General features: G+C 46.4%; 1 protein-coding gene across 1 annotated transcript; it reads right to left on the bottom strand.

Annotated features, from left to right (window-relative positions):
- Window positions 1-341: 341 nt before the first annotated feature.
- Window positions 342-11,933, bottom strand: LOC310669213 (transmembrane protein 47-like). The gene is made up of 3 exons (XM_083422794.1): window positions 11,491-11,933; window positions 2,753-2,893; window positions 342-1,109 (listed from the first exon to the last, which is right to left on the bottom strand). Exons 1-3 carry the CDS (start codon window positions 11,693-11,695, stop codon window positions 928-930), a joined length of 528 nt encoding a protein of 175 aa, XP_083278920.1. The 5' UTR covers window positions 11,696-11,933; the 3' UTR covers window positions 342-927.
- Window positions 11,934-13,377: the final 1,444 nt, after the last annotated feature.

The raw sequence follows: 13,377 nt of genomic DNA, 5'->3' as shown, positions 1-13,377 counted from the left end.
CTACCTCCGGTGTAGACAAAGCGAGCTAGATGGGTCAATAGGAGCATTTCCTATGTCCCATTTGTGTGTGTGTGTGTGTGTGTGTGTGTGTGTGTTTTCTCAAAGAGGCAAAGAAGTTGAATGGTGCTGCCTTCCCAGTTTCTCACCCATTGTGCAAGTAACATGAGTTTCCTTACTGATTTCAATCAATCTGATGTGACTGTTTCCACCTACACTGATACCTCCCCACCAACCCTGACCTTTTCAACTCCATTCTCTGCACAAGTTCCCCCCTCCCCCAGGAATGCTGAGCTGTTCAAAGCTTTCACATACATACAACACAAAAACATGCACCATGGCAATCTCATTTTAATAGGTTGGTTTATTCAACTCTGCAGCTACACAAACCCACACACTTTCTGCACAGAGCAGGGACCGAGATCACCACCAGCAAACCAGTCTCTGTGCACTTCTGGTTTCCCAGGATCAAGTGGATTTACTACTGATACATTCACAGATCCAGTTGACTTCACCCTATGCTCCCCCACCTGTCTCCTACACCATGTGAAAGGGTGTGTGCTAAGCACCTCAAAATAAAGGCAACCAAGTTCTACTTCAACACAGGGGGTTGTTCTCATTAAAAATAAAGACAACGTTTCCTGCATAGAATAATAGAAACAAGCGAAAGATCTCAAGCTAGTTATTCTATGGAGAAGTATGGCTCTTTTATAGTTTTTTGTTCCTCTAATTCTTTGAAGGGTGTCCAACTCAAGATCTCTGCATCTTCATTTTTCAAGGCGTCTGCCAGCATCTTGCCAAGATGAGGTGCACATCTGGAAGGGCCAAGTGTGCCAATCCACCACTCCTTTCCCCATTTCATCTCTCTCCTCTTGTCTACCAGTCTGGTCCCAGCAGTCTGATAATCCAGTCCAGCTCCATCTGCCTGCCTCAATAGTATGCATCTTCATACAAATCTGTGCGTAAGCAGTAAAGGATGGCAGCACCCAGCATGAAGACGGCAGATCCCCAGCCTAAGCCATAGCCCCAGTTGAACTCGTGGTAGCTCTTCAGCATGCTGCTGTCGATGAATTTGATGGGGTAGAGGATTAAGGCACAGACATGCAGAACCACTAGACCAATCCAACAAAGAAAAAAGATTTGTTAGAAATCCAAAGAAGGAAAATACACTTGTTCCATGGAGACTTGTTCACAACACTGGGGAGATCAGGAACAACTGATCTCCAAGTCTGCCACATTCTTGTTTCTGTGTTTACCAACATTTAAGACAAGGTCATTAACCTTTAAAGCCCTATACGGCCTAGGACCCTCATACCTACAGGACCACCTCTGCTGGTATGTCCCACGGAGGACCTTATGGTCTTCAAATAAAAACATCTTGGAGATCCCAGGCCACAGGAATCTCCTGCAGAGCCAGGGCTTTTTCGGCCGTGGCCCCGATCTGGTGAAACGCTTTGTCTAGACTAGGGCCCTGCGGGACTTGACATCTTTCCGCAGGGCCTGCAAGACAGAGCTGTTCCACCAGGCCTTTGGGCAAGCACAGTCTGACCCCATCTCTCCTTCTGTAGTCGACATAGAACTCTAGCCCAATGGTCGCCATTCATTTGATCCCGAATTGATTTTAGAATGTATTATAATTAATTGACTGTGTGATTTTACGTACACTGTGCTATTTTTACTTGTTGTTAGCTGCTCTGAGCCCAGCTTTGGCCGGGGAGGGTGGGATATAAATAAAATTATTATTATTATTATTATTATTATTATTATTATTATTATGTCAAATCTCGGTCCCCAAACGCCTCTGTTCTGAAACGTTTTTGCTCCCAACCAAAAACGTTTTTCGGAAGCCGAGCATCCGACGCGCTTCCTGAATGGATTACATTCGACACCAAGGTTTGACTGCATCTGCACTATACATTTAAAGCATCATGATGCTTCTTTAAGTCATTGCTTTCCCAAAGAATCCTGGGAACGGCCACCCATGGCTCCTTTTGTGAGGAGGAAGGATGGGATATAAAGTCAATAAATAATAATAAGCAATAAGCTTGTTAAAGGTGCTGACAACTTTCCCCCCAACAGAGCTACCAATCTCAGACTTCCCTAGGAAGAGGGACTAAGTGATTGTTAATCCACTCTGGGAAATGTAGCTTTGTGAGGGAATAGGGGCTGTCTAATTATTCTCAGCACCCTTAACAAACTACAGTCCCCAGGATTCTATTAGGGAAGCCAAGGCGGTTTAAAGTGACATGATAGGGCTTTAAATGCCTGTTGCAGATTTGGCCCAAGTTCATCTGGAGTAAAAATGGAAAGGACAGCCATTGGCAATTAGCTAGGCCTTACCCACAGGTCCATTATTGATGCTGCTTGGGTATCTGAAAGGGCATATTAGGCAAGCCCATCAAGAAGTTGCAAGGTATTTTTTGAAAGAAGCAAAAAAAAAAAAAATTGCAAAGAAATGGGGTGAATGGAAGGGGTTTTAAGCTACAACGACTGTGATTGAACATTGCAACAAAGCATATCATATATGGCTCCCACTTCACTCCTGGCCCAGCAGCAAAAGCAGTGAGCCTTGGTATTTAGCCGATTTCTGATTTTAACTTTTCTATTTGTTTTTTATTGTGTGGTTTTATGTACAATTGTTGTAAACCACTCCGGTTTTATTTATTTGTATGAACAGCGGTATATAAATACATTTCAAATAAATAAATAAAAGCAGCATAGAAATGAACAGAAGCAGAGGTTAAAGGATACGTACCAGCAGCAAAAAGGAGGATGGCAACAACCCGGTAATAGCGCTTATAGATCCCCAGGCAGAAGGAAGTCAGAGACAGGAGGAATGACAGCAGAGTAATGGTGGCTGCCGTCAGGATTAACACCAAAGCAGCTATTTGCCAGTCTGTAGGATGAGAAAGGGGTGGGATAAGGAATAATTGTGAAAAATACTCTCAAAGCACTATCAGCAGACATGAGGGTCTTGTTTAGTCACCAAGAAACCTAGTGACATACACATATGCTGTTTTAGATCAGAGTTTGTCAGCTCAAGGACTACATTTCCACATGGGATACTTTTCGAGGACCACATGCCTGTGGTGGGTGGGGCTGGGGTGGAAGTGAGCAGAGGAATACAATAAATGTGAATTTTGCCTCTGTGTGGTAGGCTGGTTTCTACACACAATCACAAACCCCACGCTGTCCTCCATTCCAGCAAGCAAAAGGCATGGTCAGTGTTCAAGGACACATTCCAGCTATGCAAAAACGCTCGAGGAGTTTATAATAAAATTGTTAAAAAGGAGGGTGCAGAGCAGGGCTGGTGAGGTGTGTGTGGCCTGGGAAGAATCTTGAGGGCCAAGAGGGTAGCTGGGCTGCTATTGACCCCTGGGCCTGAAGTTCCCCATCTCTGCTTTAGAGCCCACAAAGCAAAAATCCCCAAGGAAGAGGGATGGATTGTTAAACGATGCTGGAAATTCTGGCTGTGTGAGCAGAATAGCGGTCTCCTCTTGGCACTCTTAACAAACTAGTTCCCAGGATTCTTTGGACTGATTATAAAATTGTGTGAGACTGCTTTAAATGTATAGATGGGGCCTGTCTCAGCAAAAAACAAACAAACCCAATACAGTGGCACCTTAAGGCAGGCTTCCTCAAACTCGGCCCTCCAGATGTTTTGGGACTACAATTCCCATAATCCCTGACTAGCTAGGGATCATGGGAGTTGTAGGCCCAAAACATCTGAAGGGCTGAGTTTGAGGAAGCCTGCCTTAAGGTCTAACTTACACACCTTACTAATTTTTAGGGCTCTATTGTTTCTGCAGAAGTGTAGCAATCAGTCCATGAGAATCCACTTACTCAACCCAGTTGCTGAACACAGCTTCCCATCAGCCAATAAGCTGCACAGACTCTGGCTCCATCTTGGCTGGATATACAAATTCGGCTATTCATGTGTATAGACATTTACTCTATAGCTCTGCCAAGGCATCCTGCTCCTCCCCTCTGCATAGGTGCTTCTATTTTGGCTGAGTAATCACTGGCACTCACAGCCTGATCAATGGAAACTGAGAGAACGAATGCTTATTCTAACAGAAATAAGAGCTGAATTTCCAGCCAAGTTGCCTACTTGATGCATAAATCATTTATCCTGTGATAAAAAGTGAGAAAGGCAGAGCCTACAGACTTGTCTAGTCATGGAAATGTGAAGTTGTATTTCTCACCTCCAATCCTAACGCAGAGGACCCCCACCCCATTATTTTGTATTTATTGAGGACATAGATCACTCAGGTCTCTGACCATCTGGGGTCCTCTATGACCATCCCAGTATTGGCCATGAGAGCTAAAAAAAAAAGGGGGGGGACTAGGTTTGGAAAGACCTTCAATGCAGGGGGTATAAGTGAGGCATCACCTCCCCTGCTTCTGAGATTCCCAGAGCTATCTGGCTGGCTGCTACTTGCAAACAAATGGCAGGACTAGACATAAAATCACATAAAAGATGGGGCAAGCTTGTTTTCTCCTGCTTCAGAGGCTAGGCCTCAAACCAATGGCTTCAAGTTACAAGAAAGAAGACTGCGACTAAACATCAGGAAGAACTTTTTGACAGAAGGAGCTGTCCAATACTGGAGCAATCTCCCTCCAAAAGTGGTGGGCTCTCCTTCCTTGGAGGTTTTTAAGCAGAGGCTGGGTGGCCATCTGTCATGTGTGATCTAGTCGAGATTCATGCATTGCAGGGGGTTGGGCTAGATGACCCTCAAGGTCCCTTCCAACTCTAAAAGTTCTATGAGCTTTTACTACTGTGAACATCCAACAAGCATCCAACAAGACTCTTCCATGTTCTTATTTCCCTGAGCCTGAAAGGGCAGCATACTCTGGGCCTTTGGCTGCTGGGAGGTTGCCACACCATGGCAGACAGAGCCATAGGTCAGTGGACCATCTACCTCAGTATTGTCTACACTGACTGGCAGCAGCTCTCCAGGGTTTGGAGCGGAGGGCCTTCCCAATATGTCAATGCTGCAGAACTGAACCTGGGCCTGAACCTCTGCCACTGAATTGTGTTTCCCCCCAAAATGCTTTGTATGCAGAAGGTCACGGGTTCAGTCCACAGCATCTCCAGGTAGAATTGGAAATTTCTGCTATTGAAACCCTGGAGAATTGCGGGCAGTCAGTACAGACAATACTGAGTTCTACAGACCAGCAGATTGACTTGGTATAAGTCAATCCTATATTCCTGCCTCCCTTGGCAAGCGGAAGACCAAATTGGCCCTATCCTTCACAGATAAAGGAGCAGTAGCTACTCGCTCCCTCTCCTCCCCTCCACTCTGCTTCAACTACCAATTTTTCTGGAACTGCTGTGGTGATGGACATAGCATACTATCTCCAGTGAGAGGAGTATATCTGTTTGTGAATATTGGTTTTTAAATATTATTACAACCTGTCATCTGTAAGCCACTTTGAAAATCATTTGATTGCAAGGTGTGGATATATATATATATAAAACCAACCACACCTTCCAATATATAATTATATGATTTGTCGGGAGGTGAGCTTGCATAGCTAGCACAGTGTGATGCTGTGCATGTACGAATTAGGAAAAAATAAGGCATAGGCTTCAGCTTCCAGGGAATCCCATTTAAACGAACTAAGTAAGTAAAACAACTCCAAATTCCTAGCCCTTGTGACTATGGAAGTCACATTGAAAGCATGCAAACAAATACCTGCTGATTCTCAGAGGGCAGAGGCAGATTGAATAAGACCCAGAGAGCAGGTCTTCAGAACCCTGCGCAGCTGCTTACTGCCCTCCCCAGTAAGAAATGCAAAATTATGCAAATTAAGGAGCTTTGCCTATTTCTGCTTGTATATGCACACGTGATTTATAGAGACCACAGGAAAGGTCAGTGGCATTAAACAATGCATGCAGCTTCAGTCAGCATCAGTCACCTATACCAGGAATATATTTAATTTTATTCCATAGTATAATGGCACATCTTCAGCATAAGCAACAAGACAAGGGAGAGGGGCAGTTGATAAAACAGCTTTCTAAGCAGACACATGGATAAAGCATATCCTGGGATGGGAATGGTTCTGAACCGGGTTGGCACAGCAGAAAGCAGCTAGTGAATCATCTGGAATCACAGGCCCTTTTACTATCTGCCTATTGTGACAACAAAGGACTGGTTCCCAGTTCCTATTAATCAGCAGTTAATTGTGACCAAGTCAGATGCAGCAGCAAGAGGTCTGTTTAACTTTAGGGACATCTGTGGGGCAAGGAGAAAGGGGCCTCCTTTTTGAAGGATGACCCGGCTAAATTCCCACAATGTTTCCGCCCAGCTCTTCTCCACAGCTTTTAAAATAATGGCTGTCCGGGAGTGCAGTTCGGTAAACTGTGACTCTAGAGCAGCCTTCCTCAACCTGGATGCTTTGAACTACAGTTTCTATCACCCCTGACCACTAACCATACTGGCTGGGGCTGATGGGAGTTGTGGTCCCAGCAACCTATGGAACAGACACAGATTAAGACCTTTAGAGGCCCTCCAACATGTTGAGGCCCCAAACTGGGATGCCCTTCTTCCCGACCATACTCCCATGCAAGCCACGTGCCCTGCACGAGATCATGGAGCCTAAAAAATGTGCTTTTCCAGGGCCATGATCTTGCATCTACACAAGCAGTGCCAGATTTACGTATAAGCTAAACAAGCTATAGCTTAGGGCCCCACTCTCTCGGGGGGGGGGGGGGGCAAAAAAATTAAAGGAAAAAAGTGTTTGCATTATTAAGTTTGTTATGAATAAAAAATCATTATAAATTAGAGCTTAATAATTATTTCACTATTAATATACTTAATTGTGTTTCAGTTCAACAATTACTTTGATAAAATACATATTTTGTTAAGTGCAAGTGGATTTAGATACCTATTAGGTCCATAAATTACCATATAGCATATATTCAACAAAAAAAACAGCAACAATTTGTTGTTGACAAAGAACAGCTGGACATATAAAGGGCCCCATTACCTTCAGTAGCTTAGGGCCTCATCAAACCTAAATCCGTCCCCGCACATGAAATCAGAGCCTCAATAAAACACTTTTTCCACCGTCCCTCAGACCATGTGGGGAGCCGAACTATATTTTGGAAAAAATAATAATGAACGAATTCCTATGCCCCACAAATAACCCAGAGATGCATTTTAAATAAAAGCACACATTCCACTCATGTAAAAACGCGCTTATTCCCGGACCTTCTGCGGGCCGGATTGAGAAGGCAATTGGGCCGCATCCAGCCCCCAGGCCTTAGGTTGCCTACCCCTGCTTTAATGGATGGTGTGGATGCAACCCAAGGAAGGCAATTGACAGCTGCTTCAATGTTTACGTGACATCCCCTGCACTCCTTTCACCACCACCCACATCCCAATTTCGAACCAGACTTACTGAGCATGCTCCAGTATGTGTTTCTAGTAGGACTGCAGCTCTTAGGAACTGTCAACCCAGGACTTGGAAAAACAAAAACAGAACCATACAGAGCAACTGAGTCACCACTGCTCACCATCCTGTTCCTGGCACAGCTGGGAGGACTCAGAGGTTCCGCAGCCAGCTGTGAGGCATCCCCGCATGCATGAGGCCCTAACTTATCCAAGATCCACAGAAGAGCTTTCCGGATAAACAGAACAATTTTGACTATGCCAGAAGTGGTTTAGAGAACAGGGTGGCCTTTGCCTCCATGGGAAAGGCAGCTACACTTTGGACGCCAGAGGGAGAGGGAGGAGCTTTCTCATCGGAGATGGCTAGAAATGCTAGATTTAAAAATAAAGTGAATTTTTTATTTGTTTTGCTGAAGGCCTGCTGTAGGGACAAGGAACCAAGCACAGGGAATCATGATTTGATCTAGGCGTTTGGGCTTCACCCCCCTGTGGGATTTGAATTCAAGTAGCTACAGGGGAATTCTCAAACCTGAATCAGGCGTGGGGGGCATTCGACCTTCCAGATGTGCCTCAGCAACAACTCCAGTCAGCCCTTGCAAGCATGGCCAAAGGCCAGAGGTGACAGCTGTTTTCAGCAACATCTGGAGGGCTGCAGGTTCCCCAGACAAGTGATACATCCCTACTGAATGCCTTCACTGTTCCAGCTCCACCAGCACCCTCAGCTGCCAGCCCTTGCTCTCTTTCTCAAGCTGCTTGTATTTTTGTCTCAGGGGGAGACTGGAAAAGTCGGTTTGCCAGTTCTAACTTGCAGCAAAGAAAAAGCAGACTTTTTTATTATAGAAGCCTGAATTGAAGAATCTCTATATGGAACAAAAATGGACCTAACTGCTGCAAATTTGGATGGGTGTGTTGAATTACGGGTGTCTGCAGGATTATTATTTTTCTGGCAGAGGGCAGGGTAGTTAAAAGCTACAAATAAACAAACACATGCAACTGAAAGGTGGGAGCATGCAGGTTTCTCCTAGAACAAAAGGAAAGTACCTGCACATTTTGCCTCGTATCACAGGTCCTACAAATGCTAGAAGCTCTCTTTTTAAACTGAATGCTGTGGAATCTGGGGATCATGCTTCACCCAAGGCAAGGGCAACTGACCTCTCTGTCACCTCATCCACCCTTCCTTCATGGGGACTCACAATCTGAGTTCACCCAAACCCCTCTTCTATGAAGTCTCCCATTCCTCAAGCTGAGCAGGGGAGAGCAGAAGACAGTGAAGGACTCTAGCCAGTAAGCAGGTGGTCAGCAGAAGAGCCTGACAATAAATCACAGGTTTGAGCTCCAGAGCGCAGCCTGGATAGCAAATGCCACACATCTGTTACTCTCCTTGCGAAGACTAAAGAGCTTTCACACCCGAGACAAATGTCAAACCCTTCTCTCCTCCTCCCCACCTAACACCCCCCCCCGCCATTTCCAATTTGCAAGCTTGAATTGCTGCGAAAAGGAAAGAAAAATGCCTTTGCAAGGAGTTCCCCAGCTGCCTCCCCCAGCACCTGCTGCATTTCTGATTATTGTGTCTCAGGCTCTACTGCCAAAACAATAGAGGAAAAGCAAATGCCAGCGCTTGTTCAATAGGTAAATGGCCCTGTTGTGCCATTAGGTGGTAACCCCCGTGCTATAAACTAGGGAGAAGGTGGTAGCAGCAAACTACTTCAAGAGAATCTGAAAAAATTAAGAGGGTCACACTTAACCTTGAGGTATTCACTGCACCTTGAAACTTACACTGAGGCAGCAAGTAGGTCTCACTTCCACCCCCTTCACCTGATGAAAAGGCCACAACCCTTTCTAGGAAATCTACTGCCTTACCGACCACCATTCATGCCTCCCTAACTGGAAGCTAGGCCACTGTCGTGTATGTACCCGGGGCCTCCCCTTGAGGCCCGCTTGCAAATTTCTGAAGATTCATTAGCTGGCAGGCTAGCTCCCAATGGAGGCTGACTTGGATATGATACCAGAGTGCTCTTTATTGCAGCCTCCAATAACTCATGCTGTGTAGTGGAACCCAGGTTCAAATCTCTATTCCCTTGGTAACCTTAGTATAGTCACTCTATTTCTGCACAGCCTACCTTACAACGGTGATGAAGGAGAGAAAAAGAAGGGGTGTGTGTGCAACCTGCTTTTAAAAATAAACAATTATTCCAAGATCCCTGCTTTCGTGGAAATATTTTTTTTAATAGAAAAACAGAAGTAAGACATTTGCAACAGAACAAGAGGCCGTGTCCCAAAGAGTCAAGAATGCGGTCCTAACAAGTTACAGCTGCCAGCAGTCCAAATCCCTGGACACTGCTGCAGTGGGAACTTCTTTACAGTCTTGGCAAACCAGATTTACTTACACCAGGCAAGTCCTCCTTTTAACCCAAACCCTTCTGCTGAGTGAGCCTATTGTACTAATGCATACACAGCCCCAAACCCTACAGCTGAACTTGGGGCCTTTCCAGGCTGGTTTTTTTGGGGGGAGGGTGTATTCCATAACATGTCACTGGCACAGTAATACTACATTTAGTTCCACTTTATTAGTGATCTTGTGATGCTTCCTCACTGTTTCTGCACTACTGCCATCTTGCACCATAGCTGACGGAGAGCAGGCCAACTACCTATCCCCCTCCCCTCCCCCAAAAAAAGAAAAAAAAAACATTTATGGTATGAAAAGTTACAGGATTTCAGCAGGATGCTATGTGATGTGCACTGATTGGAAACAAAGCAGTATGTTCACCCCAAAACTTCTGCTAGCACAAACAGTACTGAAAGCAGAATTGAATATGACCACCCTGATACCACCATGAGCATGTTACCATTATGACTTACTTTACCGGTATATCAAAATCAATGCTGCTTCAGGAATGGTCACTGCAATTATTTTATATATACTGTATTTCGGCTGCAATCCCATGTACACTTACCCAAGGGGTAAGTCTTGTGTGCTTACTTCTGAGTTAGTCACATTTAGGATCACACTCTCAGTGGTGCACAAACCTTCTTTATGACAACCTTCATACAGCTGCTGGCCTTCTAAGTCTACACAACAAAAAAGATTGTTGTCCATTGCAGACGTTTTGGCTTCAATACCAAGCTAGCTTCCTTTCCCCCCCTTACAGACCCTCATCCCTCTTTGATTTAGCAACCTGCTCAACAACTTTCTTTGCTGGTGGCCACCCCTAGACACAGCTCTGGTCTCCAGCAGAAGAGAACACACCCACACCCAACATCTGTCGATTGAAGAGATTGCCTCACACAGCCTAATGGTAGCACTGGCCTTGTATTTCCCTCTGACTCCACTGCTTATGTTTTATGCATGCATATGGAGTGTGGCAGGAGCAGATTGCAAGTCTTAAAATACACACAAACAAACCCACACATATAGGCACATAGGAATCTGCCCTACACCAACCTAGACCATTAGTCAATCTTGCTCAGTACTGTCCCCACTGACTGGCAGCAGCTTTCAAGGCAAGACTCTCTTCTACCTCCAGCTGAAGATTCCTAGGAACAAACTTGGGATGCTCTGCTTTCAAGTTGGATGCTCTACCACTGTGCTGAAGACAGCAGGTGCCTGAGATCACACTAACCCTGCCCCCTCCAACACCCTGGCCTGCTGGATGCTGTGCATATATATGACATTTGGGATGCTGTTGGAACACAATTCCCATTCTCCCTGGCTATGCTGGCTGGGACTTGTAGTCCAACAGTATCAGGGAGCGGGGGGGGGGGGCACATGTTCTCCCATCTGTTCAATACAGAAAGCTGCCTTACACCAAGTCAGACCACTGGTCCACTCAGCTCAGCATCTTCTGCCCTAGTATTCTTCAAGATAACACTCCATGCAGTTGATAAAAGTATATTCTAGTTCTCGGGAGCTGATGCCATTAAACTCCCATTTGGTGGGATGAGGCAGGATTTCGATTTTGGCAAATGCCTAAAAAATAAATACAGCAATACTTTGCCCACCCACTCCGACTTTTCCCAGGCGCAACCAAGTCTCTTTGCTGCCCGACTCTTCGTGCATGTTTCCTGAATTTCTAACTCTCCCCGGGGGGCCCCTTACCAGTCTGGAGGGTGGAGCTGCACTCCCAAACACCATCCCGGGCTTGCATACAAGACACCCAGAGGGAGCGGGAGTAGCGCTCCGACGTGACCCAGGCAGGGCTCAGAAGGGCCGCCACGTCTAGGGCGAGAGCGATGAAGGCGCACAGCAGGGCTATCAGCTTGAAAGGGCGGAGCAGGAAGCCATCCTCATCTGCGGCCGACATGCCCACGAACTGCTTTGGCACAGGTGAGAAACCGTCGGCGGACGCGAAGAGAGATGCGGGACAGGATTAGGAAGAAGGCGCCCGTCGGCTGGATGTCTGTCTCCGAGAGCGCACCGATATCTGCGGCAGCTATTGGCTCTGCAAAGCTTTGGAAAAGCGTAGGAGGAGGAATAGCCCACCCGGGGCTCTCGGTCCTGGCTGGACTCTGCAAAGTTTGCAAAGCAGCGGCCCCGCGTGTCCCTCCCAGCCACAGATGCCACCCCTTGACCCCGCCCCAGGCACTGTCCGGCGGGGGGGAAGCGCTCCGGATCCTAGAGGCAGCCGGACTTTCCTGGACGATGAAGCTAGGGCTGTCTGTCTTTCTGCGTCAAACTGACTTTTTCTTTTCTTCCTCTATCAAAGACACCTGTTCCGTTAACAGCTGCATGGCAGGCTGGAATCATAAGCAAGCTCTTCGCGCGCCCTGATTATCCGTGCAAAGAAGGCTAGACCCGATTAATTTCTACCTGTCGTAACAGGAGCTGGGGGGAGAGTGCGGAGAGTAGCAATCCAAACGGGAAGGCAGAAGCTGCTCGCCCCTCTTTTGCATAGTTTCCGAGCTCAGAACCCGTCTATTTAGCAAAGGGTACCTTGACTTGTACTGTATATGCATTAGATCTGAACTGAAGAAGGATTGAGGTAACAGGTGATTTAATACTGGTCCAGTAAATAGCCCCCACGATTATGATGGGAGTAGAGGGAGAATAACAATAAACTTCATAATCCTTATCACATTTATATCTTGCCTTTCCCACCGACAAGCTGAAGGGTGCTTAACCTGCTGTCTCCCCAGCCCCCCCCCCCCCATCCTTCTACTTGAGGGAAAGGACAAAGAATGATGGAATTGTAGAGCTGGAAGGGGCTACCAAGGGTCATTTATTCCAACCCCCTGCAATGCAAGGGTGGCAAGATGGCGGCCACTCTCCATTCTGCATACAGAAGCCAAATGAACCAGCAGTTGACTCTTACTTAGGTGCTAGTGAGAGAGATGGATAACTTTGCTGCACCTGAGACAGCATGCCAGGCTAGGGAGCTGGGAGCTTAGACTGAGCCATGGGGCTACCATGGCTGTCCTCAACATCTGCTGCTTGAGGTATTTGCCTCCTTTTGCCCCATAGTAGAGCTGGTCCATCTGCTCCCTTTACCTTCTTCACAGGTTCGCTGTTTTTCTTTTATGTATTAAGGTTGCCCCTTTTAGGCTATAGCTTTCACAGGACAGCTATTACAACATTTAGTTTTACAATATGTGAACCAAAATTGTTTATTGCGATGATGTTCTGCTGCAACACACTTGTTCACTTCTCTTGCGTGTAGGGACATGGTACTTTGGTTAGAGCCACATTCCATGACATTTAGAAGCCTATGTAGAATTGGGAGAGAACTCTCAGAACTGAAAATTTGTGGTCTAAACCACAGAGCCTAGGGCTTGCCAATCAGAAGGTCGTGGTTCAAATCCCCACGATGGGGTGAGCTCCCATTGCACGGTTCCAGCTCCTGCCCACCTAGCAGTTCAAAAGCACTTCAAGTGCAAGTAGATAAATAGGTACCCCTCCGGCGGTGTGCTGCTCTGGTTTGCCAGAAGCGGCTTAGTCATGCTGGCCACATGATACAGAAAGCTGTACACCAGCTCCCTCGGCCAGTAA

The sequence above is a fragment of the Podarcis tiliguerta genome (assembly GCF_965153285.1).
Source record: "Podarcis tiliguerta genome assembly, chromosome: Z".
Lineage (NCBI taxonomy): Eukaryota > Metazoa > Chordata > Lepidosauria > Squamata > Lacertidae > Podarcis > Podarcis tiliguerta.
Note: the sequence above shows the minus strand (reverse complement) of the source record. Positions and strands in the feature narration are given on the sequence as shown.